This window comes from Urtica dioica, chromosome 7 (genome assembly GCF_054948205.1).
Source record: "Urtica dioica subsp. dioica isolate 48M chromosome 7, U.dioica_male_clone48M_v1_H2, whole genome shotgun sequence".
Taxonomy (NCBI): domain Eukaryota; kingdom Viridiplantae; phylum Streptophyta; class Magnoliopsida; order Rosales; family Urticaceae; genus Urtica; species Urtica dioica.
In genome coordinates this window covers 45,684,752-45,697,724 of record NC_142762.1, presented here as the reverse complement: position 1 = coordinate 45,697,724, position 12,973 = coordinate 45,684,752, and the positions used below count along the sequence as shown (strand labels likewise).

Here is a 12,973-nt window from a genome sequence, read left to right as displayed (position 1 = left end):
CATGTTCTTAAGGGCATTTAGCATACTTTTTAGTACCCGTTAACCTATTTTTATTGTAATCTTAATTATTGGCGGGCATGTATAGTATTTTTCATTTTGTTGGTACATCTGATATCTTATCTTTTATTTATTTCCGTTTGAATGCTAGACCTTTAAACTTGTTGTAACAAAATGAAGTAAATTATGACTTACATTTTTGTAGCAGACTTAGAGCGAAAGGTGAAATGAATACACACTTGGAAGGAGTAAATTATGATATACATTCAGCCATATTTACATTCCCACTTGACAATTGATTAACATGTAAAACCCTTATAACAGTCCTATTCCATTTAAAATGGTAAAGTCATTATAACAGATTGATTTTCTCTTCTTGTCAGGCATAAAGGTATATCGGGTGAAATTTTGTTTTTATCCTTGTCACAACAACTAGGTGTGCGTCATTGTGGGAATGGACTATGGAGGGTACACAACACCGCAAGAAAAATTATGAGCCTGGGTATTTTATGAGTATGAAAAGTAAAAATGTGATGTTTTAATCTCCTCCGTTTTACATGTACTTATATACAACCACATACTGTAACGTTGGACATTTATTGCAGGGAACGAATTTAGCTACAGCAAGAGAAAGAATTAACGGTTGCTCTATACTTCCGAATTCTATATATATCAACTACTATATATATTTTTTTCTTCCCCAAAAGGTATTTCCTTAAAATGTTTTTGTTTATTAATTTTGATTATTATGATCATCATTATTTGTCTCAGCATTGTTTGATCTCATATTCTGATACCAGTGTAAGTAAACATCTGTTGGCGTTTGTTGTATTTAATAATTCAAGTAAAAAAATTTGAATATTTTTTTTAAACTGATCGTAAATTGATGTCGTTTTTTTGTTTCCCATTAAAACGACATCAAGAACCGGCAATTGTCGTACGCGAAAAAGAAGGTCAATTTTTAAGGGAGAAAAAGGTCATTTAAAAAAGCTATTTTTTTTTTCTTTTCCCATTTACTTAAAAAGTTAGTTTAGGGACCGACGTAACGTACGTTGTTGTTTTCTTGTTTGTTTGACTCGGGGTTTTTTGAGATCCCAGATATTTAGGAGAGAGTTGCACAGAAGAAGCTGAACAAACGACAACACGTGGCTCTGTGAGGAAGGATCTGAAACAAAACAACATGTACCGAAACTCTCTCATCATCGGCTCACGTGGCAGACATGAAAAACCCGCTCTCTCACCACCCATCATCTTAAGCAAGAAGACGAAGAAGAATAAGAAGAAGAAGAAGAAGAAGAAGAAGAAGAGACCTTTGAAATCCAATCGCACTCACAGTTCAGCGACATGCTTCGACCACCGCACCTTCTAGAAGCTAACGCCGCGAGAGTCTCTCTCTCCGATCCTCCTCGGTAAATGAGTCTTTTTTTTCTTTTTTTTTTTTTATTATCTCGGCGAAGCTCTCTGCTTTTGTGCCTTATATGTCTGTGTTCATGTGGTTTCGCTAGATTGAAGCTGAGCAAATTACAGGCCTTGCCTAGGACCCGGCAACATTGCTCAGGAAAGGCAAGTTGTTTACGGGCTTTCTTCATTTTATATCTTTTGATTTGAGCTTCATTTTCATTTTCATTTTCACGTCTACTGACCGAAGATATTATCGTTGATAGTTCGGTTGTTCTGGGAAGCGTGGGATGGCTGGTAGGGTTTATGCCTCTCAAGCTGAAACGAAGGCTTTACTTGAGGTACATTTTGGGTGTATCTTGTTTTATTAGTAAATAATTGTGTTTATTTTTTTACTTATTCAATTGATGCCGATTTCCAATTTTAGGAGAAAGTGGAAGTCCTTGAAGTTCCGGAGACCAACCCATCACTGAGAACTTTTCCAGGTCAAGACTCTCCGCTTGGCGTGTCTGAAGTTGATGGCCGTATCAATTTCGCCATTTTCTCGCAGAATGCCACTGCTGTGACTCTTTGTGTATCGCTTTCTGATGAAAGGTAAGACTGCTTATACTATCACTTGTAATGATTTGAAATTTGATTATGGAATGTGGGTGGTCAAGGCCTCTATGCAAACAATTGTTATTGGTGCATAAACTGAAAAATTCCTTTAAAGAAACAAGTTCCTCTGATCAGCTATTTTTGTGTCTCGAGGGTTTAAAAGTTCCTTCCTTTTGCCTATTTTCTTAACTTCATTTTCTTAGGGATGCACGAGATGGAATGGTGGAGCTAGCTCTAGATCCTCAGCTGAATAAGACAGGAGACATTTGGCACGTATGCATAGAGGTACTTTTCGGTTGAGCTGTTTTAGAAACATGAAAGCTACAGTGAATATTTTGATATCATTTTAGTCTTTTAAAAGTTGCAGGTCCTGTTTGAATGTTACGCTGCTAATTTGTTTGTCTGATCAGCGTATTTTAGTTATAGTCCTACGGTATGCAAAATTTATGTATGAGATTTGTTGGATACCATCTTTAAACTTTGTCATATAGGTTCTGGTTATTTACCTGGCTGTATTCTTGTTTTTTTTTTTTTCTCCGCTTGTAGACATCGCTATGTTTGACAACATGTCATCTTTGTAGGGTTTACCTCGGAGCAAGGTTCGTTATGGGTATCGCATCGATGGTCCACAAGGTCGGCATCAAGGCCATCGATTTGACAAGAGCATTGTGGTTGTAGATCCATACGCAAAACTTGTGGATGGACGCAGATACTTTGGAGATGCTAGCAAAATAAATTCTCAATTTTTTGGGACTTACGATTTCGATAGCTTACCTTTTGATTGGGGAGACGAGTACAAGTTTCCGGACATACCCGAGGTGCTCCTTTCGTGTTTATCACCATAACACGATGAAGAGATCATGTTCTTTATTGAATTTCGCCAGTCAATGATTTTAATTCTATTTATTATGTTTGCAGAAAGATCTTGTCATCTATGAAATGAACGTGCGTGCATTTACAGCTGACAATTCGAGTGAGTTGGATTCAGATACACGTGGTAGCTACCTTGGTGTGATTGAGAAGGTAATTCTTTCCTGTACTGAAATTTGATAGTTCCATCGATTTGTTGTCATAGAATTGAAAATAGTGCTATCTCTATGTGATCTTGAGATTTTTGTAGGTAAGGAAAACGGGGTTTTTTAAATTTATTTTCTTCGGTTTCTCTGCGCCCGTGCAATTTGTTTTCCTTTCTGATTTTGATTTGTATTTTTAAGATTCCACATCTTTTGGAGCTTGGTATCAATGCAGTCGAATTGCTACCTGTTTTTGAGTTCGACGAAATGGAATTTCAAAGGCATCGCAACCCTAGAGATCACCTGGTAATTTAATTTTAATTGTTTTAAAATTTTGCATAATTGTTTTACCTTCCAATACTTGATGGCTTTTCTGTGCATATTTGGGAGTTCTTGTCTTCATAATACTATAAGATCTTACAATTTAAACTTCAATGTGTATGCATTTGCTGATATTCTCTGTTTGAGCTATGCATTGCCTGGAATGACGAATACAAAGGTGTTTATAATTGTTGCTCATGTATAAAATACCCCGTCACTTCTCATTCGAGGTCATATATCCTAAAACTATACAGATTCTATGAGTCTTCCTGTTTGAAAAATTATGTCCAGTGTTTGCTCAAATACCCTTACGAATAAGCATAGATACTATTTGTACAATTTTCACAAAATACATCTAAAGAGAATCGGGTCCCTTCTTTTCGGTTCATATACGGAAGAATACAATACTCTATAGTTCTTCCAGGAATCTACAAAGTGTTTTTCTAAAAATTTGCATCACAATTTTTTTTGTCTTCTCCGAGAGTTAGTCAATTTAGATGCGTCCCTGATTCAGCATTAGTGAAGAGCGCCTGTGAGCCTGACTGAGGCAAAGATCACAGGTTCAAATCTGGGACGCCCGAGCTTCTATTAACAGAAAATCAATCTAAAACGCATTTATAGAACTTGACATGACAATAAACAAATGATTGTTTGGTTTTTTTCTTGTTCCAAAGATCAATACGTGGGGGTACTCAACAGTGAACTTCTTTGCTCCTATGAGTCGTTATGCGAGTTCTGGCGGAGGTCCCCTCAAAGCTTCCGAAGAATTCAAGGAAATGGTTAAGGCTTTGCACGGTGCTGGAATAGAGGTGCTACATGTTCACGATTTCATGAATTTATGTCAATTTTTAATCCAAAATTCTTCTCTCAGTGATTGAGTAGTTTTTTTTATTGGACTTTTTTGTAGGTCATTTTGGATGTTGTTTACAATCACACAAACGAGGTCGATGATGTCGGTCCTTATACAACCTCATTCCGCGGCATAGATAATAAGGTAGCCACACGAAACGTGTGTATCTAGATATGACTCTCTATCCGATGCCTAGAATTGTGCATGTTTTTGGTGTGTGTATATGACACTTTCACATTCATCATAGATTTATTACATGCTGGACCTAAATAACAAGGATCAGATGATGAACTTTTCTGGCTGTGGTAAGCAAAACATCTTTTCGAGTGCTTTTGTATTTCTTGCCCTCAAAGCATGATTTCTGAATCCAAGCTATAGAACTCTTATTAAGTGTCTAAAACTGAAATTACCACGGGTATAGCTAGTCGATAAGCTCAAGCAGCCTCCAGATTTTATTTAGTAACAAGATTGAAATAAAGCATGCCAGGACTATAAAAACACCATAAGCTTTACGTAAAACACCTTTCTCAATCATATCGTACTATACTTATTACGCGCTCACCTTTTGTGTTATCCAGGGAATACATTAAACTGCAATCATCCAGTGGTCATGGAGCTAATCCTTGCCAGCTTAAGACACTGGTATTTATCTTAATCCAACTTATCATAGTTTTCACTCGTCAAGCTTCATGAGTCTTTTGGTTCTTCTAACCAACATATGCTTTCCCGCCTAGTTTCTATTGTGAATTAAGATAGTCAACTCGCAAAAATTTAGTCAAGAACGCGATAACCAAATAAAGAGAAGGGTAAGATTTTATACCGAATATTGTACAGATGTGATACTCGTGATGATCAACGAAAGGTTCAAGGACGACCTCCCTGATTTTCTCTCCCCACAAAATACTTGTGGGGAGATAAATTTAATACCTGTGGTTGCAATTGACCAATCGTTTACTTCATATAAATTTTATATATATATATATATATATATATATATATATATTTAAGAGAAACTGAAAAAATATAGAAAAAAGAGGGGAAAATGAAAGCTTCATCTAGAACGAAGCAAATTACAAACTAGATAGCACTTTGCCAATCGCGGGATAACACAGGGGCCAAGCCAACGAATGGACCGAATTATTTCCTTCGAAACCTTCCCAAAGAAAATCTTGAATCAATCTCTCGATGGCCGCGCAGATTCCTTTTGGCATCCTAAAAAAAGAGCAGAAATGATTGGCAATAGCCGAGAGGACTGACTGAATTAGAACAAGCTTCCCACCTTTAGATAAGAATCCTCTATGCCATCCCGAGAGCCGTTTAGTAATTTTAGCTATCACCGGATTCCAAAAGTCTGGTTCTCAGGTTTCCCCCGAGGGGAGCGCCTAGATAAGTCATGGGCCAAGAGACCACCTTGCAACCAAAGTTAGAGGGCCAGCTCGATGGAGAGATCTGGAAAATTCATACCGATAAAGGAGCTCTTCGAAATTTTGACTTTCAAACCCGAAGCTCCACAAAATTCCTGAACAATGTTGTAGAGGTTCTCCCAATTTCTCTTATCAGCTTCACCGAAGACGAGTGTCATCGGCAAACTGGAGGTGTGCAATAGGAAGATTGGAGTTGCCAACTTGGAGCGGAGTAAAAGAACCAGATTCAATACCTCTGTGAATTCTTCTAGAAGGAGTGTCGGTGAGAAGCGTGAAAAGGAAGGAAGAGAGGGAATCCCCTTGCCTGAGGCCCCGAAAGCAGGCTATTCTCTCTCTGGTTTTCCATTAACCAAAACGGAAAATTTAATATTAGTGAACCCGGTTTTCCGTTTCGGAAATACTAGTCAGACCGCTTCTTCTTTTTATTTAATTATAAATGATATTGATCTATTTTTGTGCTTATATGTAGGGTCGTCGAGTATCATGTGGATGGGTTTCGATTCGACCTTGCGAGTGTTCTTTGTCGGGGCACAGATGGCTCTCCACTTGATGCTCCCCCACTTGTAAAGGTAAGTTTTCTCGCTCCGTAATTTGAATTTCAAACATTGAATTTGTTTTTGCCTCATGTCATTGATTTAATCTAAACTGAACCAGGCTATTGCTAAAGACGCTATCCTTTCAAGGTGTAAAATTATTGCTGAACCCTGGGATTGTGGAGGTCTCTATCTTGTTGGAAAATTTCCAAACTGGGACAGGTAAAGTTCTCATTCACCTTCTGTGATAGTGTATCGATACTCTTTCTACACTTGTTCATGTTTACTCATGAGTCTGAAATGAACTCGTTTCGCAATCTCTTCTGATACAGGTGGGCCGAATGGAATGGGATATACCGTGACGACATGAGAAGATTTATGAAGGCTAGTACATGTGATTAAAAAAAATATAATATGTTGCAGAAAGTTATTAGTTATCAATCTGTTGTTGCGCTGCACTTTGCTTACTCTTCCTTAACTTCTGTGATATAGGGAGATTCTGGTATGAAGGGAAGTTTTGCGACTCGTATTTCTGGATCTGCTGATCTATATCAAGTAAGCCTAGCTGGAATTCTTGTGGTTGATCTGCAATAAAAATGGTTTCTACTTTTATATTACTTTTTTTTTTTTTTTTTCAATATAAAGTTGCTCACAGATATAGTTATATTTCAGGTAAACAAGCGCAAACCCTGTCACAGCATCAATTTTGTTATTGCTCACGATGGCTTCACACTACACGACCTCGTCTCGTATAACTACAAGGTACTTGAAAAATCACGTCGATCATATACTTTGTTTCCGCTTCTCATCCGCTGTGTAAACCTTTCGACAACTCTTTGGTTTTACAGCACAACGAAGCTAATGGAGAAGGTAATAATGACGGATGCAATGACAATCTGAGCTGGAATTGCGGTGCTGAAGGTTGCTTCATATCCTCAATCCTTTATTCAAATGCATTTCAAAGTTATGCCTGCATGATTGTTCTTCAAATTTAAATATATCAACTCATTTACTATACAGGAAAAACCGATGATAAAAATATTAAAGGACTACGTTCCCGGCAGATGAAGAATTTTCATCTGGCTTTAATGATCTCTCAGGTATGTATATGCAGAAATACCAGTCCTTGAATATAATTCCATGATATTACATGTCGCTCTGCAGATTTTCAAATACTTTTTTTCCGGGAGCACTTTTTATTGTTGCATAAAGTAGGACCATCTGTGGAACAAAAAAAATTTAAATTAAATTAATATGTAATTTCTATGTTCATGTGACAAGGGAACGCCGATGATGCTGATGGGAGATGAATATGCACACACTCGTTACGGAAATAACAACAGTTACGGACACGATACCGCTCTTAATAATTTCCAGTGGGGATTGGTGCGTTTCGAGTTTTTTTTTTTTTTTTTTTTTTTTTTTTTCTGCTATCGAAAGTTCAATCAATGGTTGTTTTTATCACATCGTTGTCCTATTGGGGCATTGCAGCTAGAAGAGCGGAGGAGTTCTCACTTTAGGTTCTTCAAAGAGGCGATAAGGTTTCGGCAAACTCGTCGTGTTTTCAGGCGCGACACTTTCCTCGGCAAAGTAAATCGCAAACACAACCACCGTCTCGGATATTTACGTCAATTTAGTTAGTGTGTGCGTGAAGAGTCTCTGAACACATTGTTCTTGTGCAGGACGACGTGACGTGGCACGAAGACAACTGGGAGAGTCTGGAGAGCAAATTCCTTGCGTTCACGTGAGTGATACCAACAAAAATATATATAAAAAAAAATTACTGCTGTTATATTTATACCAAATTGTTGGAATATTGAAGCGTGTGTGTGGTATTCACAGGCTCCACGAGAATCGCGGCGAGGACGTTTACTTGGCATTCAACTCTCATGACTTCTTCGTCAAGGTCTCTCTTCCTCCGCCACCAACGAACAAGACATGGTTTCGCGTGGTTAGTTCGGTTCTCAATCACAGTTTTATTGAGAATGCTATTTGTTTATGATATATATTGTATGTGAATAATTATCAGGTTGACACTAATCTGGAGTCTCCAAATGACTTTGTCTCGGAAGGAGTCTCGGGGGTCGAAAGCACCTACAATTTGGCCCCTCATTCCTCCATTCTTCTTGAAGCCAAAATGTAATTCAGAATCAATCACACGCTTAGGATGTCGTTGAATAAGGTGAGTTGATTTCTCTGTCTCTGTCTGTGTATGTATGTTGTTTTCAAACTTGTTACAATTTACGAGTCACGGTGCTGTTTTCCAGTGACTTTTTGGAGTTCGGACTTCAGACCACGGAAGGTGAAGATTAAAAATGATAACTTGTACGCTGGTTATATGAAATAAATTGAAGTAAAGTGGATGTTCGGGATATCAAATGTCAATTTCATGTTCCTTGTCAAGGTAAAAGGAAAGATTGGTCCCATTGATGGGCTACTTGTAACTTTCAATAATAATAATAAAGATGATAAACTAGTACTCTCTCTCTCTCTCTCTCTCTGTTTCGTTTTGGGCTGTGGTATTGTGTGAGTTATTATGTACGTGGTGAGGGACAACTCTAAAAAGACAATGCATGTGCCTCTCGAGCCTTATCTTCTTCCTGCTTTTCATTGTCGTTTTACTGCCGTTTCAATCTAATCTGAACTCGTCCTCTACTGGCTTGTCGACGTGTACTTTAGCTTGTGACACTTTGTCATTCATTGAATTTATAGAGTTTTTTACTTTTTTTTTTTGTCATTAAAATGTGAGAATAAGGTGAGTTGAAAAATAAAGTGGGAAAATATCGCCCATTGAAATTTCTCAGGCTGTCTGTCGTGGAATAGTTAGGTTGTATTCATTTTGTAATTTGTTTGTATAACCAAAAAAAAAAAAAAATAGTGGACAGATGGGATGGGTGTCCATTGAGATATGATACTCTGGCTTTCGGCGATGACAGGTGTCATGAACCCGAAAATGGAAAGAAAAAGAAAAAAGAAAAAACCAGTGTTGTCCTACACTGTATGACAGCTCACTTATTTTGCTGGCAACGTGAAAACTCCAAAAGGAGCTTCATTCCTTCCAAGCCTTCAGCTCATTAAAATACACATTTTTCTTTTTGGCGCATAATAATTATTAACAACGTGACCTGTGATTAAAGGATAAAGCAAGAATTTTCGTTGCTTTTGACGAAGGATAAAAGAAAAGAAAAAAAAAAAAAGAACATTTGTTGGCGTTGCGTTCCACGTTCACCAAACACATGCACTTGTGTTATGGATGTGGTGGTGGTAGTGTTCTGGAATGGAAGCTGGCAACCGCCTAAAATAATATAATTTTTATATACAACAAACAAATTTGTCAACCTGGTTTTGAAATTTAGAAAGCTACAAAAAAGAAAAAAAAAAAAACAACAAATCTTGGTATCAATTTTCGGTAGAATTGGCACTTATCTTGAAAACCTAGCTGGTGGTGGGTCTCGTCTCCCGTGATAGAGCATCCATTTTCCAGAAGCATTTCTACAATATCTGACTAATTTGACCACTACATATCTAGTTATTGTCTGGTTTATATTTGAAAAGTGATACAAATATCCTTAATTTCATTCCCGAAATTATGTATCTAATGTTTTCGATTTTGTGATGTCTCCTTACTAATAAGATATCTAACATAATATAGTTTTTATCAATTTAGTACGTCTTTGTAAAAGTAGTAAATAAATAAACACAAAATTACTAATCTATTTCAGCCAATAATACTTGCGGTAAAAAAAAAAAATTCACTAATCAATTATATAAATACTCAATTGTCTTAGTTGAATTATCAATCCTTCACTACTCCTTTCTTTAGATTATTTGTAAATTTCAACTAAGGCTCTATCTAAATCCAAGTTCTCTCATTTTCACTCAAATCAGTTACAGAGTGTTTGATCAACGTTTATAACAATGTTTGATCTTTATAATACCATAAAACATAAATTCTATTATGTCACTCGCAAAATGGTAAGTGGAGATGAAGCAAGAATATGTACAATCGAATTCAAGAACAAACAGTTTTCACTCAAACTCTCTCTAAACACAATGCGTAATCAAAGTCCTATGGGCAGATTTTCTCCTTTATAAGAGCCAAAGCCTAGTTAAAAAAAAAATTCTAGCTAGGGTTTCCACGAAGATCGGTTCAATCTGATTTAGAGAAAATAAAATCGAAAGTGAATAAAATAATAAATCATATTTGTGCAAAATACTCACATAATCGAATCTGTAGTGATCTACCAAGGAATCAGATGTTTTTAAAGATGTTTAGGACATCTTGAAAATAGTTTTTCAAAATACAAACATATCCAATCAACGTAACAACAATTTCAATTCTATTTTTCATCTTAATCTCTTTTATTTGCTCGATATCACATATAAAATCAATTTTCTAACATTCAAACAAAAAAACAAGTTTTTTTTTTCATTTGGAACGCATGATGAAAAAAGTACGATTTAATTTTTATTTTTTATTTAGCCTTAGCTCTAAAGCCATCGAAGCTCTGCAAAATTATAATTTTTATTTGATGGCATGGGAATCTGTACAGAAGATTGACGACTTTATTTATTTACCTACAAGTGAAACATTATAGATTTCGATGAAATTGAATGTGTTCTTGAATAATTTTTAACGTGCATATAAAATAGTTAAAATATGAAGGAAAAAAATCATTTTTTATTACGAAAAAATCATTTTTTATTACGAAAAAATCATTTTTTATTACGAAAAAATCAATGTTGAATGTGGTTATTGGACTTTTAGAAGTGAATAGATATATTAAGATACAACATGAGTTTAGAATAGATGGAAGAAATTGAAGTAAGAATAAAATTAAAAATATAGAAAATACATTTTATAGTTATGAATTTTTTTAGTCTAATAAAAAAGAGAAATTGAAGGAATAAGCTGGTGGGTCCCACCATATGTGGACTGTCCTTGCATTTTTTGCCTTTTTTTAAGAAGAAAAAATAAATAAAACCTAATGCTTATCTCATAAATATCAAGTTTCTCTTTTACAATTATATTCTTCGTTGCATCTTATAATTTGTATCCTTTCCTTTTCGCTATAGATTCACTAACATAAAGGCAAATCAAATTATGAAATGCATAAACAAACCCATCAAAAAATGTGTCAACGGCTAGTTTTGAAACCGTTTATTTATCGTGGGTGTCGAACTATTTCATTTTAATAGTTATTATTTTTCATCTTAAAAAAAACCTTTTTAGCCGCGTATTTGAATAATTTTGTCGTTTGTTTAGTCTTGGTGCGACTATTGTTCCCTATTTAATGCTGAAGTGATTTGTCCCTATTCGTGTTTATGTGTTCTCTTCGTCTCATGTGCACTCGACTAAACCAATGATTAAGGCAACGGAAGAATTCTTAAAATATTATTTATGATATATGTTTGTTAAATTACGTTTTGCATGATGTAATCAATATTAAATATTCTGTTATCTCTCATAACAACAAGAAGAAGAAAAATGTAAAATCCCAATTTCAACAGTAGAGCACATGTTTTTTATATTTATTTATTATAATTTATATTTAGGAGTGATCGTGTTTCAATATTAATATGTCAAATAGACTTTGACATCTAAGAATTAATGGTTTCGTGTGGAAATGAGCTTTCCATTTTAATCTATTAATTTCTTCTTTGGACGTATATAATTGGGTCTTCGGGAGCGTCAAACGAAATTTTTAAAGTAAACACATCGTAACATTTAATAAAATTGATTTTGGGGCTTTAACATTTTTTTTATTTTTTGAAGGAATGGGCTGTAAATAAAATTGATTTTGAAAGATGTAAAACTGGTTAGTTATAATATAATAAAGGGTTATTAAGCTATATAGCCACACGGATATAGTGGATTGAGATATAACTCACCTTTAGTTAATTTCTTGTAAATAGCCAAGTAAACTTATTAACAGATTAATAAAAGACTTATTTAACATAGTCAAACATATATTTTAGGTAGTTAATAGGCTGACACATATGCAAATTGGCTATTTATAAAGTATTTACCAAAGGTTGGCTAATTTACAATTCCTATATTTTAGGTGGCTTATGTAGCCAATTTTGTGTATAATAAATTATAAATAAAGTATGGCTATAACTATTTTGGTAGAATAATCCCACTATTTGCTTAATATATATTCATCAATAATTTTCAACTGATTTAGTAAGCTATTACTGATTACCACTTGATTTGTTTTTTTTTAAGGAAACGTACAAAAGAGAGTTGAAAAATCAGAAAGTGATACCGGTCACCGGATCATCTTTAACTGTTGAATTGATCTGTTAACGATTCTGAACCGTTCGATCAAACAGACCTTTCAATCAGATCTCCAAAACATGAAAAGAAAAATTAGAGAAGAAGAAAAAAAAGGTAATAAACAGCTAATCTGAGTTGTCAATCAACCATTAGTTTCCAATTAGCAGGACGCGTTAAACATAGGTTTCACCAAAAGATTTTGTGAACCTGCCCGTAGCTGATCTCCACTCTTTCCACACCGGCACAAACCGACCTATATATATAAGTCCCCGGGTCTCACTCTATCCTTCGTTTTCTCATCAGCCAAACAGAAAGAAACCCCAGATTCCCTCCCAAATCTCATTTCACTATCAATCAGTTTCTTCTTCTCAACAATGGCTCGCTCGCTCATGATCTTCGCTCTCTTCGCCTTGGTCGCCGCTTCGGCTCTGGCTCAAGCCCCGACCACCGCGCCGATCGCCGCTCCGACGAGGTCACCGCCCGCCGCGTCGTCTCCACCTCCAGCGACCGCCCCCGCCCCGGCGAAGACTCCCACCGCTTCTCCTCCGGTCTCCAACCCC

The 12,973-nt window shown here is 35.8% G+C and overlaps 1 protein-coding gene across 1 annotated transcript; it reads left to right on the top strand.

Annotated features, from left to right (window-relative positions):
* Positions 1–387: 387 nt before the first annotated feature.
* On the top strand, positions 388–8,859 carry ISA3 (isoamylase 3). Its single transcript, XM_089619296.1, has 27 exons — positions 388–499; positions 603–704; positions 1,096–1,406; positions 1,503–1,560; positions 1,662–1,736; positions 1,823–1,989; positions 2,196–2,277; positions 2,574–2,810; positions 2,911–3,015; positions 3,207–3,311; positions 4,001–4,135; positions 4,234–4,320; positions 4,424–4,481; positions 4,755–4,818; positions 6,070–6,169; positions 6,255–6,355; positions 6,466–6,517; positions 6,626–6,688; positions 6,806–6,895; positions 6,982–7,054; positions 7,154–7,233; positions 7,415–7,519; positions 7,625–7,723; positions 7,816–7,877; positions 7,976–8,084; positions 8,163–8,315; positions 8,401–8,859. Exons 3-26 carry the CDS (start codon positions 1,342–1,344, stop codon positions 8,274–8,276), a joined length of 2,286 nt encoding a protein of 761 aa, XP_089475422.1. The 5' UTR covers positions 388–499; positions 603–704; positions 1,096–1,341; the 3' UTR covers positions 8,277–8,315; positions 8,401–8,859.
* The last annotated feature ends 4,114 nt before the right edge of the window (positions 8,860–12,973 follow it).

Coding starts and splice junctions, on each gene's coding strand:
- ISA3 (XM_089619296.1), top strand. CDS start 1,342: ATGCTTCGACCACCGCACCTTCTAGAAGCTAACGCCGCGAGAGTCTCT. Junction 1,990..2,195: donor GTATCGCTTTCTGATGAAAG/GTAAGACTGCTT, acceptor TCATTTTCTTAG/GGATGCACGAGATGGAATGG. Junction 7,055..7,153: donor CTGGAATTGCGGTGCTGAAG/GTTGCTTCATAT, acceptor TTTACTATACAG/GAAAAACCGATGATAAAAAT.